Genomic DNA, 19043 nt, shown 5'->3' with positions numbered 1-19043 from the left:
ATTTCTGTCAGTACAGGCCAAGACCGCAGCCACCACTCCTCCCGTTACTGCCAGGCTCTCCCGGGCAGCGGGGCAGAGCTCTGTGCGCCTTTTTATTATTATTTATTAGCTTTATTGTGACAAAACGCAGAGTTTTGGGGCTATTTCTGTCAGTACAGGCCAAGACCGCAGCCACCACTCCTCCCCTTACTGCCAGGCTCCCCCGGGCAGCGGGGCAGGGCTCTGTGCGCCTTTTTATTATTATTTATTAGCTTTATTGTGACAAAACGCAGAGTTTTGGGGCTATTTCTGTCAGTACAGGCCAAGACCGCAGCCACCACTCCTCCCGTTACTGCCAGGCTCTCCCGGGCAGCGGGGCAGAGCTCTGTGCGCCTTTTTATTATTATTTATTAGCTTTATTGTGACAAAACGCAGAGTTTTGGGGCTATTTCTGTCAGTACAGGCCAAGACCGCAGCCACCACTCCTCCCCTTACTGCCAGGCTCCCCCGGGCAGCGGGGCAGGGCTCTGTGCGCCTTTTTATTATTATTTATTAGCTTTATTGTGACAAAACGCAGAGTTTTGGGGCTATTTCTGTCAGTACAGGCCAAGACCGCAGCCACCACTCCTCCCGTTACTGCCAGGCTCTCCCGGGCAGCGGGGCAGGGCTCTGTGCGCCTTTTTATTATTATTTATTAGCTTTATTGTGACAAAACGCAGAGTTTTGGGGCTATTTCTGTCAGTACAGGCCAAGACTGCAGCCACCACTCCTCCCCTTACTGCCAGGCTCCCCCGGGCAGCGGGGCAGGGCTCTGTGCGCCTTTTTATTATTATTTATTAGCTTTATTGTGACAAAACGCAGAGTTTTGGGGCTATTTCTGTCAGTACAGGCCAAGACCGCAGCCACCACTCCTCCCGTTACTGCCAGGCTCCCCCGGGCAGCGGGGCAGGGCTCTGTGCGCCTTTTTATTATTATTTATTAGCTTTATTGTGACAAAACGCAGAGTTTTGGGGATATTTCTGTCAGTACAGGCCAAGACCGCAGCCACCACTCCTCCCCTTACTGCCAGGCTCCCCCGGGCAGCGGGGCAGGGCTCTGTGCGCCTTTTTATTATTATTTATTAGCTTTATTGTGACAAAACGCAGAGTTTTGGGGATATTTCTGTCAGTACAGGCCAAGACCGCAGCCACCACTCCTCCCGTTACTGCCAGGCTCTCCCGGGCAGCGGGGCAGAGCTCTGTGCGCCTTTTTATTATTATTTATTAGCTTTATTGTGACAAAACGCAGAGTTTTGGGGATATTTCTGTCAGTACAGGCCAAGACCGCAGCCACCACTCCTCCCATTACTGCCAGGCTCCCCCGGGCAGCGGGGCAGGGCTCTGTGCGCCTTTTTATTATTATTTATTAGCTTTATTGTGACAAAACGCAGAGTTTTGGGGATATTTCTGTCAGTACAGGCCAAGACCGCAGCCACCACTCCTCCCGTTACTGCCAGGCTCTCCCGGGCAGCGGGGCAGAGCTCTGTGCGCCTTTTTATTATTATTTATTAGCTTTATTGTGACAAAACGCAGAGTTTTGGGGCTATTTCTGTCAGTACAGGCCAAGACCGCAGCCACCACTCCTCCCGTTACTGCCAGGCTCTCCCGGGCAGCGGGGCAGAGCTCTGTGCGCCTTTTTATTATTATTTATTAGCTTTATTGTGACAAAACGCAGAGTTTTGGGGATATTTCTGTCAGTACAGGCCAAGACCGCAGCCACCACTCCTCCCGTTACTGCCAGGCTCTCCCGGGCAGCGGGGCAGAGCTCTGTGCGCCTTTTTATTATTATTTATTAGCTTTATTGTGACAAAACGCAGAGTTTTGGGGATATTTCTGTCAGTACAGGCCAAGACCGCAGCCACCACTCCTCCCCTTACTGCCAGGCTCCCCCGGGCAGCGGGGCAGGGCTCTGTGCGCCTTTTTATTATTATTTATTAGCTTTATTGTGACAAAACGCAGAGTTTTGGGGCTATTTCTGTCAGTACAGGCCAAGACCGCAGCCACCACTCCTCCCGTTACTGCCAGGCTCTCCCGGGCAGCGGGGCAGAGCTCTGTGCGCCTTTTTATTATTATTTATTAGCTTTATTGTGACAAAACGCAGAGTTTTGGGGCTATTTCTGTCAGTACAGGCCAAGACCGCAGCCACCACTCCTCCCGTTACTGCCAGGCTCTCCCGGGCAGCGGGGCAGGGCTCTGTGCGCCTTTTTATTATTTTTTATTAGCTTTATTGTGACAAAACGCAGAGTTTTGGGGATATTTCTGTCAGTACAGGCCAAGACCGCAGCCACCACTCCTCCCGTTACTGCCAGGCTCTCCCGGGCAGCGGGGCAGAGCTCTGTGCGCCTTTTTATTATTATTTATTAGCTTTATTGTGACAAAACGCAGAGTTTTGGGGATATTTCTGTCAGTACAGGCCAAGACCGCAGCCACCACTCCTCCCCTTACTGCCAGGCTCCCCCGGGCAGCGGGGCAGGGCTCTGTGCGCCTTTTTATTATTATTTATTAGCTTTATTGTGACAAAACGCAGAGTTTTGGGGATATTTCTGTCAGTACAGGCCAAGACCGCAGCCACCACTCCTCCCCTTACTGCCAGGCTCCCCCGGGCAGCGGGGCAGGGCTCTGTGCGCCTTTTTATTATTATTTATTAGCTTTATTGTGACAAAACGCAGAGTTTTGGGGATATTTCTGTCAGTACAGGCCAAGACCGCAGCCACCACTCCTCCCATTACTGCCAGGCTCCCCCGGGCAGCGGGGCAGGGCTCTGTGCGCCTTTTTATTATTATTTATTAGCTTTATTGTGACAAAACGCAGAGTTTTGGGGATATTTCTGTCAGTACAGGCCAAGACCGCAGCCACCACTCCTCCCGTTACTGCCAGGCTCTCCCGGGCAGCGGGGCAGAGCTCTGTGCGCCTTTTTATTATTATTTATTAGCTTTATTGTGACAAAACGCAGAGTTTTGGGGCTATTTCTGTCAGTACAGGCCAAGACCGCAGCCACCACTCCTCCCATTACTGCCAGGCTCCCCCGGGCAGCGGGGCAGGGCTCTGTGCGCCTTTTTATTATTATTTATTAGCTTTATTGTGACAAAACGCGGTGTTTGGGGATATTGCTGTCAGCGTGGGCCAAGGCCGCAGCCCACCTTTGAAACTCTAACTCTAACCCTAACCCGAAAATGCCCCCACGGAGCTATCCCTAACCCTAACTGGAACCCTTACCCTAAGCCTAACCCTAACCCTAAAAGGCCCCCGTGTAGCTGAGGTAACCCTAACCCTAACCCTAATTAGGACCCCAGAAAACACGTACGCCGTCACTTTCTCCCATCCAAAAGTGCTCCCAACGGAAGCCTTTGGGTACACCTGGACTCCCTTGGGGACCCCTTACGCAACCCCACAAGCAACAGGACTCTGTGCCTTCTCTCTTTCCAAACAACCCGAAACGTAACCCTAACCGGAACACTGAGCCGAACCCTAAGTAGGACCCAAGACAACATGGACGGCGCCACTTTCTCCCATCCAAAAGTGCTCCCAACAGAAGCCTTTGGGTACACCCGAACTCCCTTGGGGAGCCTTTACACAACCCCACACACAACACGACCGTGCTTTTCATGGCCGTGCTATTCCAAAATGAAAACTGTTCTGAACTGATGGTTTGCTCCACAAACATGCTCTTAGGGCTGGTTGGTTTGCTTGGTTTTTGTTTCGTTTTTCTTTTTTGAAAACATCCAGAGGCAACAACGGGAGGCTGCAAGAGGAGACGTTCAGGCTGAATATCAGGAAATGTGTCCTTACTTAGAAATGTGGTCTGGCTCTGGAACTAGCTCCCGCTGAAAGGTTGCATGGCACAAAGGCTGCCAGAGTTCAAGAAGCGTTTGGACAATGATCTCAGACACATGGCAGAGCTTAGTGATAGGGTTTAGTGGAGGACTGTTAGTGTTAGGTCCGAGGTTGGACTCGGTGATCTTGGAGGTCTCTGCCAACTTAGATGATTCTGTGATTCTGTGAGTAATGGGTGGTTCTGTGTGGAGCCAGGAGTTGGACCTGATGAGCGTTGTGGGTCCCTTCCACCTTGCTATGACTCTGTGATTACAGGACAAAAGAAGGCGATTTAGCCGAACGCCTAATGGGAACGCCATTCATCCTCACAGCATATGAGGCCTTACATCCTGACACCACGCGACACCACACCTCCCAACACCATGAAATGCCAAACACCCCAAGGCAATGGGCGACCAAACATCCCACCAACATGGGGGGCCAACCACCCCAACACCACGGAAGGCCATACCGCCCAGCCCCATATAAGGCCATACCACCCAGCCCCATATAAGGCCATACCGCCCAACTCCATATAAGGCCATACCGCCCAACTCCATATGACGTCATGCTGCCCCATGTGAGGCACACCGCCCATCTCCATATGACGTCATGGTGCCCCGCCCTCCATTGTGAGGTCATGCCCGCACACAGTATAAATTGCACGCGCACGCACCCATGGCCAGTAGCAGACGCTGTCTCCGCACCTGTGCGACTGGGACGGAAGGCAGTAGACGCTACAGGGTCAGGGGCTGCCGCCCCTCGCAGACCCAGCGAAGGTGACCGTCAGTGGCCAACGGCCACAGCAGTCACAGGCCAACAAACTTACTTCTTGTACCCGCGGCCATGGTGCGGGACGTTGCAGGCCGGGGACTGACGGGGCCCAGCCGCCCCGCGCCCCGACGGGGCCCAGCGCAGCTCCCCGGCAACCCTGCGCAGCAGGAGGAGCGCCGGCAGGAGCTGCAGGCACTGCGGGCCAAACTGGATGGCGAGCGGCTCCACAACCAGGAGCTGCGGCGCCACTTCGCCGCTGAGATCTCCAAGATGAAGGAGGCGGCAAAGAGGGAGCAGCAGCTGATGGTCCAGCAGCTGCAGTGTGAGTGGGAGAAGCAGCAGGCCCTCGACATCCAGCGGCTGCAGGAGCTGCAGTGGCAGCAGCGCGCAGCGGAGACCCGGCAGCTGCTGCGGTGGAAGGAGGCCGAGCTGCTGGCGGCGCAGGAGATGCTGCAGCAGGAGCGCGACGCTGCCCTGCACCAAGCACGGGAGCTGCAGCGGCAGCTGGCCGACGAGCTGCGAAGGCCCTGCAGGAGCAACAGGGCGGCCCACGCCAAGCTCCAGGATGTCCTCAAGGAGCTGCGCTGGGAGACGCACGGGGACCAGCCCGCCCGCATCCGCTACCTCCAGCATGAGCTGGAGCTGGAGAAGAGGCTCTTCATCAAATACATCGTGGCGGGCTTCGAGGGAGAGCAAGAGGACAGCCAGGGGACGACGGGCCGAGAAGACAGAGAAGGGCCCTGGGGCAAGGCACAGCCAAAGAAGCCAACACAGGCTCCGTCCTCCCAGAACACACCTCAGCAGGGAGCCAAGGAAAGCTGCAGCACAGAGCAGGGCAGCAGCCGCCACCCTGTGAAGGACGCTCACGGCCAGGTGAGGAAACAGGCTGAGGAAGCTGGGCGTCTTGAGCCTGGGGAAGACAAGGCTCCGGGGAGACCTCAGGGCGGCCTGCCAGTCCCTAAAGGGGGCTACAGGAAAGCTGGGGAGAGACTCTTTGTCAGGGAGTGCAGTGGGGGGATCAGAGGAACGGCTTGAAGCAGAAAAGGGCAGGTTTGGGTCAGGTATAAGGAAGAAATCCTTCCCCGGGAGGGCGGCGAGGCCCCAGCGCAGGCTGGGGGTGCCCCATCCCTGGGGGGGCCCAAGGCCAGGCTGGACGGGGCTGGGGGCGGCCTGGGCTGGGGGCAGGGGTGGTGCCCATGGCAGGGGCTGGAACGAGGTGGGCTTTGAGCTCCCTTCCAAGCCAACCTTTGCTCTGATTTGGTGTTTGCAGGTGCCAGAGCCTTCCGACGAAGACCTGGTGCTGCCGGGCAGCACGTGCCCCGGGATGATGAAGCAGCACACCCGCCTCCAGCGTGCCCTGAGCGACCTGAAGAGGCTACGCCAGGCCCTGGAGGCAAAGAAATGCCTCGTGAGAGAGGGAAGCACCCAGGAAGCGTGCCAGGAGGTACAGAAGCTCCAGGAAGCCACAGAAAAACTGGTGGCACTTACCGAGCAGCTGGAGGAGAAATGCAGATCCCTGCAGGAGACCATCCACCAGGCCAGCAAGACTCCAGGGCCTCTGCCCAGCCAGAGCTCCGCCGAGGCGCCGCCACCTTGCGAGAGTGCCCCCAGCCCAAGGGAGGAGGTGCTGGTTGCCCAGCTCACGCAGCTGAGCAAGGAAAACAAGAGACTGGAAGAAGAAAATTCTCGCCTCCGAGGGCAGGTGGACTCAGCGATGGAAGTCCAAGCTGAAAGTGCTGACCTGAAGAGGCAGCTACAGCAAGTGGCAAAGGAGCAAAACTCCGCCCTGCGACAGGTCAGCAAGCTTCAGGCCCAGCTGCAAGAGGCAGAGCGCCAGCTGCAAGCGCTCAAGGAAGTTGCAGACAGAGGGCCACAGCTGGAGAGAGAACACCTGGAGGCACAGCTAGCGCTCCACAAGGAAGAGCAGGAGCTCGAGAGCTTGCGGAGGGCTCAGGCAGAAGGGAAGAGGCAGCACGAGGAAGCCTCGCAAATGTTACGAGCCCAGGTGGCTGACCTGGAAGATCGGTGCCACCACCAAACTGAACAACTCCAGCTGCTCGCTGAGGAACTGCAGCGGCTGAAAAGCGAGCAATCCAGCCCTGCCATTACCCATCTGCCACAGTTACCAACTACCACAGGTACCACCCACACAGTCACCTCCAAATCCGAGTCGGCAGAGGACAGCCCAGGGCCCTGCCTTCCTTCAGAGGAGGACGCTGCAGATGAGACCCAAGGAGCGGAAACGCAGCAAGAGTCCTTCATCCTGCAGGTTCCAGTGGGACAAGGACCATTAAGGATTCGGAAATTCCTGGCTCGGTACAGCTATGACCCTGCTGATAGTCCCAACGAGCAGCCGAAGCTAGAGCTTCCCCTCACCGCAGGACAGTTTGTTTATGTCGTTGGGGAGATGGATGAGGACGGCTGGTATACAGGGGAGCGGACGGACGGCAGAAGAGGGTTCGTCCCCTCCAATCTGGTGGAAGAAGTTCTCGATGACCTCACCTTGACGCCAGTGCCTCCAGAGCTAAGGGATCTCCTTCTGGACACAGATGATGAGGAGAGTTCCACCGACAGCTGCAGCAGCAGTGGCGAAGCCGGGGATGATCCGGACAAAGAAATCTGTCCCGGTGCGCTGGCTGAAGAGCCCCTTGCAGAAGCCTTCCTGAAGGCGCTGCGTGATGGGCCAATCAGTCCCCGTGCGCTGGCTGAAGAGGCCCTTGCAAAAGCCCTCCTGGAGGAGCTGTGTGATGGGCCAATCTTTCCCGGTACGCTGGCTGCAGAGGCCTTTGCAGAAGCCTTCCTGAAGGAGCTGTGGGATGGGCCAATCTGTCCCGTTGCGCTGGCTGAAGAGCCCCTTGCAGAAGCCTTCCTGGAGGAGCTGTGTGATGGGCCAAAAGAGGAAGAAGAAACCTCCAGCGCAGGAAACAGTTATTCCCGCTACCCTTTCTGTCTGTCACCCATTTTGGAGGACGAGGAAGAAGATCGGGATGGGGGTGCCGAGGCTTTCAAAAATCAATAAACTGTGGATAATGATGAACCTGGCCTAGGTGATTCTTCTCCAGAATGTTTATAGAAATGGAAAAGCATTTCTTTGCCCTGCAGCTAACTGCACGCTGCAACAGGTTGGCCAGAGAGGCGGTCGAGTTCTTGGAGGCCTTCAAAAGCCACCTGGATGCGGTCCTGGGGACCTGCTCTGGGTGGCCCTGCCAGAGGTGGGGTTGGGACAGGCGCACTCAGAGCTCCCTTCCCTCAACCTCTGATTCTGGGGACGGAAAAGAGACCCCCAGCGAGGCCCTGCAGAGCCTCAGACCTCCTCGGGGCACTCTGGAGGGCCACAGGGCCTGCGGGGCCCCTTTCACGGCTTGTGGAAGCCCCCCATCACCAGCTCGTGTCACGGGGACTTGTCACAGCCCGGGGCAGTGGGCGCCCAAACCCTTCAGAGGCCGGAGCCACCACGCCGAGGGGGAGCTCCTCCTGTTACTGCCAGGCTCTCCCGGGCAGCGGGGCAGAGCTCTGTGCGCCTTATTATTATTATTTATTAGCTTTATTGTGACAAAACGCATGGGTTTGGGGCTATTTCTGTCAGTACAGGCCAAGACCGCAGCCACCACTCCTCCCGTTACTGCCAGGCTCTCCCGGGCAGCGGGGCAGGGCTCTGTGCGCCTTTTTATTATTATTTATTAGCTTTATTGTGACAAAACGCGGTGTTTGGGGATATTGCTGTCAGCGTGGGCCAAGGCCGCAGCCCACCTTTGAAACTCTAACTCTAACCCTAACCCTAAAATGCTCCCACGGAGCTATCCCTAACCCTAACTGGAACCCTTACCCTAAGCCTAACCCTAACCCTGAAAGGCCCCCGTGTAGCTGAGGTAACCCTAACCCTAACCCTAATTAGGACCCCAGAAAACACGTACGCCGTCACTTTCTCCCATCCAAAAGTGCTCCCAACGGAAGCCTTTGGGTACACCTGGACTCCCTTGGGGACCCCTTACGCAACCCCACAAGCAACAGGACTCTGCGCCTTCTCTCTTTCCAAACAACCCGAAACGTAACCCTAACCGGAACACTGAGCCGAACCCTAAGTAGGACCCAAGACAACACGGACGGCGCCACTTTCTCCCATCCAAAAGTGCTCCCAACAGAAGCCTTTGGGTACACCCGAACTCCCTTGGGGAGCCTTTACACAACCCCACACACAACACGACCGTGCTTCCCATGGCCGTGCTATTCCAAAATGAAAACTGTTCTGAACTGATGGTTTGCTCCACAAACATGCTCTTAGGGCTGGTTGGTTTGTTTGGTTTTCGTTTCGTTTTTTTTTTTTTGAAAACATCCAGAGGCAACAACGGGAGGCTGCAAGAGGAGACGTTCAGGCTGAATATCAGGAAATGTGTCCTTACTTAGAAATGTGGTCTGGCTCTGGAACTAGCTCCCGCTGAAAGGTTGCGTGGCACAAAGGCTGCCAGAGTTCAAGAAGCGTTTGGACAATGATCTCAGACACATGGCAGAGCTTAGTGATATGGTTTAGTGGAGGACTGTTAGTGTTAGGTCCGAGGTTGGACTCGGTGATCTTGGAGGTCTCTGCCAACTTAGATGATTCTGTGATTCTGTGAGTAATGGGTGGTTCTGTGTGGAGCCAGGAGTTGGACCTGCTGAGCGTTGTGGGTCCCTTCCACCTTGCTATGACTCTATGATTACAGGACAAAAGAAGGCGATTTAGCCGAACGCCTAATGGGAACGCCATTCATCCTCACAGCATATGAGGCCTTACATCCTGACACCACGCGACACCACACCTCCCAACACCATGAAATGCCAAACACCCCAAGGCAATGGGCGACCAAACATCCCACCAACATGGGGGGCCAACCACCCCAACACCACGGAAGGCCATACCGCCCAGCCCCATATAAGGCCATACCGCCCAACTCCATATAAGGAACTGCCCAACTCCATATAAGGTCATGCTGCCCCTTATAAGGCATACCGCCCAACTCCATATAAGGCCATACCGCCCAACTCCATATGACGTCATGCTGCCCCATGTGAGGCACACCGCCCATCTCCATATGACGTCATGGTGCCCCGCCCTCCATTGTGAGGTCATGCCAGCACACAGTATAAATTGCACGCGCACGCACCCATGGCCAGTAGCAGACGCTGTCTCCGCACCTGTGCGACTGGGACGGAAGGCAGTAGACGCTACAGGGTCAGGGGCTGCCGCCCCTCGCAGACCCAGCGAAGGTGACCGTCAGTGGCCAACGGCCACAGCAGTCACAGGCCAACAAACTTACTTCTTGTACCCGCGGCCATGGTGCGGGACGTTGCAGGCCGGGGACTGACGGGGCCCAGCCGCCCCGCGCCCCGACGGGGCCCAGCGCAGCTCCCCGGCAACCCTGCGCAGCAGGAGGAGCGCCGGCAGGAGCTGCAGGCACTGCGGGCCAAACTGGATGGCGAGCGGCTCCACAACCAGGAGCTGCGGCGCCACTTCGCCGCTGAGATCTCCAAGATGAAGGAGGCGGCAAAGAGGGAGCAGCAGCTGATGGTCCAGCAGCTGCAGTGTGAGTGGGAGAAGCAGCAGGCCCTCGACATCCAGCGGCTGCAGGAGCTGCAGTGGCAGCAGCGCGCAGCGGAGACCCGGCAGCTGCTGCGGTGGAAGGAGGCCGAGCTGCTGGCGGCGCAGGAGATGCTGCAGCAGGAGCGCGACGCTGCCCTGCACCAAGCACGGGAGCTGCAGCGGCAGCTGGCCGACGAGCTGCGAAGGCCCTGCAGGAGCAACAGGGCGGCCCACGCCAAGCTCCAGGATGTCCTCAAGGAGCTGCGCTGGGAGACGCACGGGGACCAGCCCGCCCGCATCCGCTACCTCCAGCATGAGCTGGAGCTGGAGAAGAGGCTCTTCATCAAATACATCGTGGCGGGCTTCGAGGGAGAGCAAGAGGACAGCCAGGGGACGACGGGCCGAGAAGACAGAGAAGGGCCCTGGGGCAAGGCACAGCCAAAGAAGCCAACACAGGCTCCGTCCTCCCAGAACACACCTCAGCAGGGAGCCAAGGAAAGCTGCAGCACAGAGCAGGGCAGCAGCCGCCACCCTGTGAAGGACGCTCACGGCCAGGTGAGGAAACAGGCTGAGGAAGCTGGGCGTCTTGAGCCTGGGGAAGACAAGGCTCCGGGGAGACCTCAGGGCGGCCTGCCAGTCCCTAAAGGGGGCTACAGGAAAGCTGGGGAGAGACTCTTTGTCAGGGAGTGCAGTGGGGGGATCAGAGGAACGGCTTGAAGCAGAAAAGGGCAGGTTTGGGTCAGGTATAAGGAAGAAATCCTTCCCCGGGAGGGCGGCGAGGCCCCAGCGCAGGCTGGGGGTGCCCCATCCCTGGGGGGGCCCAAGGCCAGGCTGGACGGGGCTGGGGGCGGCCTGGGCTGGGGGCAGGGGTGGTGCCCATGGCAGGGGCTGGAACGAGGTGGGCTTTGAGCTCCCTTCCAAGCCAACCTTTGCTCTGATTTGGTGTTTGCAGGTGCCAGAGCCTTCCGACGAAGACCTGCTGCTGCCGGGCAGCACGTGCCCCGGGATGATGAAGCAGCACACCCGCCTCCAGCGTGCCCTGAGCGACCTGAAGAGGCTACGCCAGGCCCTGGAGGCAAAGAAATGCCTCGTGAGAGAGGGAAGCACCCAGGAAGCGTGCCAGGAGGTACAGAAGCTCCAGGAAGCCACAGAAAAACTGGTGGCACTTACCGAGCAGCTGGAGGAGAAATGCAGATCCCTGCAGGAGACCATCCACCAGGCCAGCAAGACTCCAGGGCCTCTGCCCAGCCAGAGCTCCGCCGAGGCGCCGCCACCTTGCGAGAGTGCCCCCAGCCCAAGGGAGGAGGTGCTGGTTGCCCAGCTCACGCAGCTGAGCAAGGAAAACAAGAGACTGGAAGAAGAAAATTCTCGCCTCCGAGGGCAGGTGGACTCAGCGATGGAAGTCCAAGCTGAAAGTGCTGACCTGAAGAGGCAGCTACAGCAAGTGGCAAAGGAGCAAAACTCCGCCCTGCGACAGGTCAGCAAGCTTCAGGCCCAGCTGCAAGAGGCAGAGCGCCAGCTGCAAGCGCTCAAGGAAGTTGCAGACAGAGGGCCACAGCTGGAGAGAGAACACCTGGAGGCACAGCTAGCGCTCCACAAGGAAGAGCAGGAGCTCGAGAGCTTGCGGAGGGCTCAGGCAGAAGGGAAGAGGCAGCACGAGGAAGCCTCGCAAATGTTACGAGCCCAGGTGGCTGACCTGGAAGATCGGTGCCACCACCAAACTGAACAACTCCAGCTGCTCGCTGAGGAACTGCAGCGGCTGAAAAGCGAGCAATCCAGCCCTGCCATTACCCATCTGCCACAGTTACCAACTACCACAGGTACCACCCACACAGTCACCTCCAAATCCGAGTCGGCAGAGGACAGCCCAGGGCCCTGCCTTCCTTCAGAGGAGGACGCTGCAGATGAGACCCAAGGAGCAGAAACGCAGCAAGAGTCCTTCATCCTGCAGGTTCCAGTGGGACAAGGACCATTAAGGATTCGGAAATTCCTGGCTCGGTACAGCTATGACCCTGCTGATAGTCCCAACGAGCAGCCGAAGCTAGAGCTTCCCCTCACCGCAGGACAGTTTGTTTATGTCGTTGGGGAGATGGATGAGGACGGCTGGTATACAGGGGAGCGGACGGACGGCAGAAGAGGGTTCGTCCCCTCCAATCTGGTGGAAGAAGTTCTCGATGACCTCACCTTGACGCCAGTGCCTCCAGAGCTAAGGGATCTCCTTCTGGACACAGATGATGAGGAGAGTTCCACCGACAGCTGCAGCAGCAGTGGCGAAGCCGGGGATGATCCGGACAAAGAAATCTGTCCCGGTGCGCTGGCTGAAGAGCCCCTTGCAGAAGCCTTCCTGAAGGCGCTGCGTGATGGGCCAATCAGTCCCCGTGCGCTGGCTGAAGAGGCCCTTGCAAAAGCCCTCCTGGAGGAGCTGTGTGATGGGCCAATCTTTCCCGGTACGCTGGCTGCAGAGGCCTTTGCAGAAGCCTTCCTGAAGGAGCTGTGGGATGGGCCAATCTGTCCCGTTGCGCTGGCTGAAGAGCCCCTTGCAGAAGCCTTCCTGGAGGAGCTGTGTGATGGGCCAAAAGAGGAAGAAGAAACCTCCAGCGCAGGAAACAGTTATTCCCGCTACCCTTTCTGTCTGTCACCCATTTTGGAGGACGAGGAAGAAGATCGGGATGGGGGTGCCGAGGGTTTCAAAAATCAATAAACTGTGGATAATGATGAACCTGGCCTAGGTGATTCTTCTCCAGAATGTTTATAGAAATGGAAAAGCATTTCTTTGCCCTGCAGCTAACTGCACGCTGCAACAGGTTGGCCAGAGAGGCGGTCGAGTTCTTGGAGGCCTTCAAAAGCCACCTGGATGCGGTCCTGGGGACCTGCTCTGGGTGGCCCTGCCAGAGGTGGGGTTGGGACAGGCGCACTCAGAGCTCCCTTCCCTCAACCTCTGATTCTGGGGACGGAAAAGAGACCCCCAGCGAGGCCCTGCAGAGCCTCAGACCTCCTCGGGGCACTCTGGAGGGCCACAGGGCCTGCGGGGCCCCTTTCACGGCTTGTGGAAGCCCCCCATCACCAGCTCGTGTCACGGGGACTTGTCACAGCCCGGGGCAGTGGGCGCCCAAACCCTTCAGAGGCCGGAGCCACCACGCCGAGGGGGAGCTCCTCCTGTTACTGCCAGGCTCTCCCGGGCAGCGGGGCAGAGCTCTGTGCGCCTTATTATTATTATTTATTAGCTTTATTGTGACAAAACGCATGGGTTTGGGGCTATTTCTGTCAGTACAGGCCAAGACCGCAGCCACCACTCCTCCCGTTACTGCCAGGCTCTCCCGGGCAGCGGGGCAGGGCTCTGTGCGCCTTTTTATTATTATTTATTAGCTTTATTGTGACAAAACGCGGTGTTTGGGGATATTGCTGTCAGCGTGGGCCAAGGCCGCAGCCCACCTTTGAAACTCTAACTCTAACCCTAACCCTAAAATGCTCCCACGGAGCTATCCCTAACCCTAACTGGAACCCTTACCCTAAGCCTAACCCTAACCCTAACCCTAAAAGGCCCCCGTGTAGCTGAGGTAACCCTAACCCTAACCCTAATTAGGACCCCAGAAAACACGTACGCCGTCACTTTCTCCCATCCAAAAGTGCTCCCAACGGAAGCCTTTGGGTACACCTGGACTCCCTTGGGGACCCCTTACGCAACCCCACAAGCAACAGGACTCTGCGCCTTCTCTCTTTCCAAACAACCCGAAACGTAACCCTAACCGGAACACTGAGCCGAACCCTAAGTAGGACCCAAGACAACACGGACGGCGCCACTTTCTCCCATCCAAAAGTGCTCCCAACAGAAGCCTTTGGGTACACCCGAACTCCCTTGGGGAGCCTTTACACAACCCCACACACAACACGACCGTGCTTCCCATGGCCGTGCTATTCCAAAATGAAAACTGTTCTGAACTGATGGTTTGCTCCACAAACATGCTCTTAGGGCTGGTTGGTTTGTTTGGTTTTCGTTTCGTTTTTTTTTTTTTTGAAAACATCCAGAGGCAACAACGGGAGGCTGCAAGAGGAGACGTTCAGGCTGAATATCAGGAAATGTGTCCTTACTTAGAAATGTGGTCTGGCTCTGGAACTAGCTCCCGCTGAAAGGTTGCGTGGCACAAAGGCTGCCAGAGTTCAAGAAGCGTTTGGACAATGATCTCAGACACATGGCAGAGCTTAGTGATATGGTTTAGTGGAGGACTGTTAGTGTTAGGTCCGAGGTTGGACTCGGTGATCTTGGAGGTCTCTGCCAACTTAGATGATTCTGTGATTCTGTGAGTAATGGGTGGTTCTGTGTGGAGCCAGGAGTTGGACCTGCTGAGCGTTGTGGGTCCCTTCCACCTTGCTATGACTCTATGATTACAGGACAAAAGAAGGCGATTTAGCCGAACGCCTAATGGGAACGCCATTCATCCTCACAGCATATGAGGCCTTACATCCCGACACCACGCGACACCACACCTCCCAACACCATGAAATGCCAAACACCCCAAGGCAATGGGCGACCAAACATCCCACCAACATGGGGGGCCAACCACCCCAACACCACGGAAGGCCATACCGCCCAGCCCCATATAAGGCCATACCGCCCAACTCCATATAAGGAACTGCCCAACTCCATATAAGGTCATGCTGCCCCTTATAAGGCATACCGCCCAACTCCATATAAGGCCATACCGCCCAACTCCATATGACATCATGCTGCCCCATGTGAGGCACACCGCCCATCTCCATATGACGTCATGGTGCCCCGCCCTCCATTGTAAGGTCATGCCAGCACACAGTATAAATTGCACGCGCACGCACCCATGGCCAGTAGCAGACGCTGTCTCCGCACCTGTGCGACTGGGACGGAAGGCAGTAGACGCTACAGGGTCAGGGGCTGCCGCCCCTCGCAGACCCAGCGAAGGTGACCGTCAGTGGCCAACGGCCACAGCAGTCACAGGCCAACAAACTTACTTCTTGTACCCGCGGCCATGGTGCGGGACGTTGCAGGCCGGGGACTGACGGGGCCCAGCCGCCCCGCGCCCCGACGGGGCCCAGCGCAGCTCCCCGGCAACCCTGCGCAGCAGGAGGAGCGCCGGCAGGAGCTGCAGGCACTGCGGGCCAAACTGGATGGCGAGCGGCTCCACAACCAGGAGCTGCGGCGCCACTTCGCCGCTGAGATCTCCAAGATGAAGGAGGCGGCAAAGAGGGAGCAGCAGCTGATGGTCCAGCAGCTGCAGTGTGAGTGGGAGAAGCAGCAGGCCCTCGACATCCAGCGGCTGCAGGAGCTGCAGTGGCAGCAGCGCGCAGCGGAGACCCGGCAGCTGCTGCGGTGGAAGGAGGCCGAGCTGCTGGCGGCGCAGGAGATGCTGCAGCAGGAGCGCGACGCTGCCCTGCACCAAGCACGGGAGCTGCAGCGGCAGCTGGCCGACGAGCTGCGAAGGCCCTGCAGGAGCAACAGGGCGGCCCACGCCAAGCTCCAGGATGTCCTCAAGGAGCTGCGCTGGGAGACGCACGGGGACCAGCCCGCCCGCATCCGCTACCTCCAGCATGAGCTGGAGCTGGAGAAGAGGCTCTTCATCAAATACATCGTGGCGGGCTTCGAGGGAGAGCAAGAGGACAGCCAGGGGACGACGGGCCGAGAAGACAGAGAAGGGCCCTGGGGCAAGGCACAGCCAAAGAAGCCAACACAGGCTCCGTCCTCCCAGAACACACCTCAGCAGGGAGCCAAGGAAAGCTGCAGCACAGAGCAGGGCAGCAGCCGCCACCCTGTGAAGGACGCTCACGGCCAGGTGAGGAAACAGGCTGAGGAAGCTGGGCGTCTTGAGCCTGGGGAAGACAAGGCTCCGGGGAGACCTCAGGGCGGCCTGCCAGTCCCTAAAGGGGGCTACAGGAAAGCTGGGGAGAGACTCTTTGTCAGGGAGTGCAGTGGGGGGATCAGAGGAACGGCTTGAAGCAGAAAAGGGCAGGTTTGGGTCAGGTATAAGGAAGAAATCCTTCCCCGGGAGGGCGGCGAGGCCCCAGCGCAGGCTGGGGGTGCCCCATCCCTGGGGGGGCCCAAGGCCAGGCTGGACGGGGCTGGGGGCGGCCTGGGCTGGGGGCAGGGGTGGTGCCCATGGCAGGGGCTGGAACGAGGTGGGCTTTGAGCTCCCTTCCAAGCCAACCTTTGCTCTGATTTGGTGTTTGCAGGTGCCAGAGCCTTCCGACGAAGACCTGGTGCTGCCGGGCAGCACGTGCCCCGGGATGATGAAGCAGCACACCCGCCTCCAGCGTGCCCTGAGCGACCTGAAGAGGCTACGCCAGGCCCTGGAGGCAAAGAAATGCCTCGTGAGAGAGGGAAGCACCCAGGAAGCGTGCCAGGAGGTACAGAAGCTCCAGGAAGCCACAGAAAAACTGGTGGCACTTACCGAGCAGCTGGAGGAGAAATGCAGATCCCTGCAGGAGACCATCCACCAGGCCAGCAAGACTCCAGGGCCTCTGCCCAGCCAGAGCTCCGCCGAGGCGCCGCCACCTTGCGAGAGTGCCCCCAGCCCAAGGGAGGAGGTGCTGGTTGCCCAGCTCACGCAGCTGAGCAAGGAAAACAAGAGACTGGAAGAAGAAAATTCTCGCCTCCGAGGGCAGGTGGACTCAGCGATGGAAGTCCAAGCTGAAAGTGCTGACCTGAAGAGGCAGCTACAGCAAGTGGCAAAGGAGCAAAACTCCGCCCTGCGACAGGTCAGCAAGCTTCAGGCCCAGCTGCAAGAGGCAGAGCGCCAGCTGCAAGCGCTCAAGGAAGTTGCAGACAGAGGGCCACAGCTGGAGAGAGAACACCTGGAGGCACAGCTAGCGCTCCACAAGGAAGAGCAGGAGCTCGAGAGCTTGCGGAGGGCTCAGGCAGAAGGGAAGAGGCAGCACGAGGAAGCCTCGCAAATGTTACGAGCCCAGGTGGCTGACCTGGAAGATCGGTGCCACCACCAAACTGAACAACTCCAGCTGCTCGCTGAGGAACTGCAGCAGCTGAAAAGCGAGCAATCCAGCCCTGCCATTACCCATCTGCCACAGTTACCAACTACCACAGGTACCACCCACACAGTCACCTCCAAATCCGAGTCGGCAGAGGACAGCCCAGGGCCCTGCCTTCCTTCAGAGGAGGACGCTGCAGATGAGACCCAAGGAGCGGAAACGCAGCAAGAGTCCTTCATCCTGCAGGTTCCAGTGGGACAAGGACCATTGAGGATTCGGAAATTCCTGGCTCGGTACAGCTATGACCCTGCTGATAGTCCCAACGAGCAGCCGAAGCTAGAGCTTCCCCTCACCGCAGGACAGTTTGTTTATGTCGTTGGGGAGATGGATGAGGACGGCTGGTATATAGGAGAGCGGACGGACGGCAGAAGAGGGTTCGTCCCCTCCAATCTGGTGGAAGAAGTTCTCGATGACCTCACCTTGACGCCAGTGCCTCCAGAGCTAAGGGATCTCCTTCTGGACACAGATGATGAGGAGAGTTCCACCGACAGCTGCAGCAGCAGTGGCGAAGCCGGGGATGATCCGGACAAAGAAATCTGTCCCGGTGCGCTGGCTGAAGAGCCCCTTGCAGAAGCCTTCCTGAAGGCGCTGCGTGATGGGCCAATCAGTCCCCGTGCGCTGGCTGAAGAGGCCCTTGCAAAAGCCCTCCTGGAGGAGCTGTGTGATGGGCCAATCTTTCCCGGTACGCTGGCTGCAGAGGCCTTTGCAGAAGCCTTCCTGAAGGAGCTGTGGGATGGGCCAATCTGTCCCGTTGCGCTGGCTGAAGAGCCCCTTGCAGAAGCCTTCCTGGAGGAGCTGTGTGATGGGCCAAAAGAGGAAGAAGAAACCTCCAGCGCAGGAAACAGTTATTCCCGCTACCCTTTCTGTCTGTCACCCATTTTGGAGGACGAGGAAGAAGATCGGGATGGGGGTGCCGAGGGTTTCAAAAATCAATAAACTGTGGATAATGATGAACCTGGCCTAGGTGATTCTTCTCCAGAATGTTTATAGAAATGGAAAAGCATTTCTTTGCCCTGCAGCTAACTGCACGCTGCAACAGGTTGGCCAGAGAGGCGGTCGAGTTCTTGGAGGCCTTCAAAAGCCACCTGGATGCGGTCCTGGGGACCTGCTCTGGGTGGCCCTGCCAGAGGTGGGGTTGGGACAGGCGCACTCAGAGCTCCCTTCCCTCAACCTCTGATTCTGGGGACGGAAAAGAGACCCCCAGCGAGGCCCTGCAGAGCCTCAGACCTCCTCGGGGCACTCTGGAGGGCCACAGGGCCTGCGGGGCCCCTTTCACGGCTTGTGGAAGCCCCCCATCACCAGCTCGTGTCACGGGGACTTGTCACAGCCCGGGGCAGTGGGCGCCCAAACCCTTCAGAGGCCGGAGCCACCACACCGAGGGGGAGCTCCTCCTGTTACTGCCAGGCTCTCCCGGGCAGCGGGGCAGAGCTCTGTGCGCCTTATTATTATTATTTATTAGCTTTATTGTGACAAAACGCATGGGTTTGGGGATATTTCTGTCAGTACAGGCCAAGACCGCAGCCACCACTCCTCCCGTTACTGCCAGGCTCTCCCGGGCAGCGGGGCAGGGCTCTGTGCGCCTTTTTATTATTATTTATTAGCTTTATTGTGACAAAACGCAGAGTTTTGGGGATATTTCTGTCAGTACAGGCCAAGACCGCAGCCACCACTCCTCCCGTTACTGCCAGGCTCTCCCGGGCAGCGGGGCAGGGCTCTGTGCGCCTTTTTATTATTATTTATTAGCTTTATTGTGACAAAACGCGGTGTTTGGGGATATTGCTGTCAGCGTGGGCCAAGGCCGCAGCCCACCTTTGAAACTCTAACCCTAACCCTAAAATGCCCCCACGGAGCTATCCCTAACCCTAACTGGA

At 57.7% G+C, this 19043-nt stretch overlaps 1 protein-coding gene across 1 annotated transcript; it reads left to right on the top strand.

Annotated features, from left to right (window-relative positions):
- Positions 1 to 9032: 9032 nt before the first annotated feature.
- Positions 9033 to 17383, top strand: LOC310887653 (uncharacterized protein; the record flags this gene model as incomplete). Its single annotated transcript, XM_083813802.1, has 3 exons — positions 9033 to 10716; positions 11114 to 12090; positions 17359 to 17383. Exons 1-3 carry the CDS (start codon positions 9916 to 9918, stop codon positions 17381 to 17383), a joined length of 1803 nt encoding a protein of 600 aa, XP_083669928.1. The 5' UTR covers positions 9033 to 9915.
- Between the last annotated feature and the right edge of the window lie 1660 nt (positions 17384 to 19043).

Source organism: Anser anser (assembly GCF_964211835.1).
Source record: "Anser anser genome assembly, chromosome: 28".
NCBI classification, from domain to species: domain Eukaryota; kingdom Metazoa; phylum Chordata; class Aves; order Anseriformes; family Anatidae; genus Anser; species Anser anser.
This window is presented reverse-complemented; position numbering and strand designations above follow the sequence as displayed.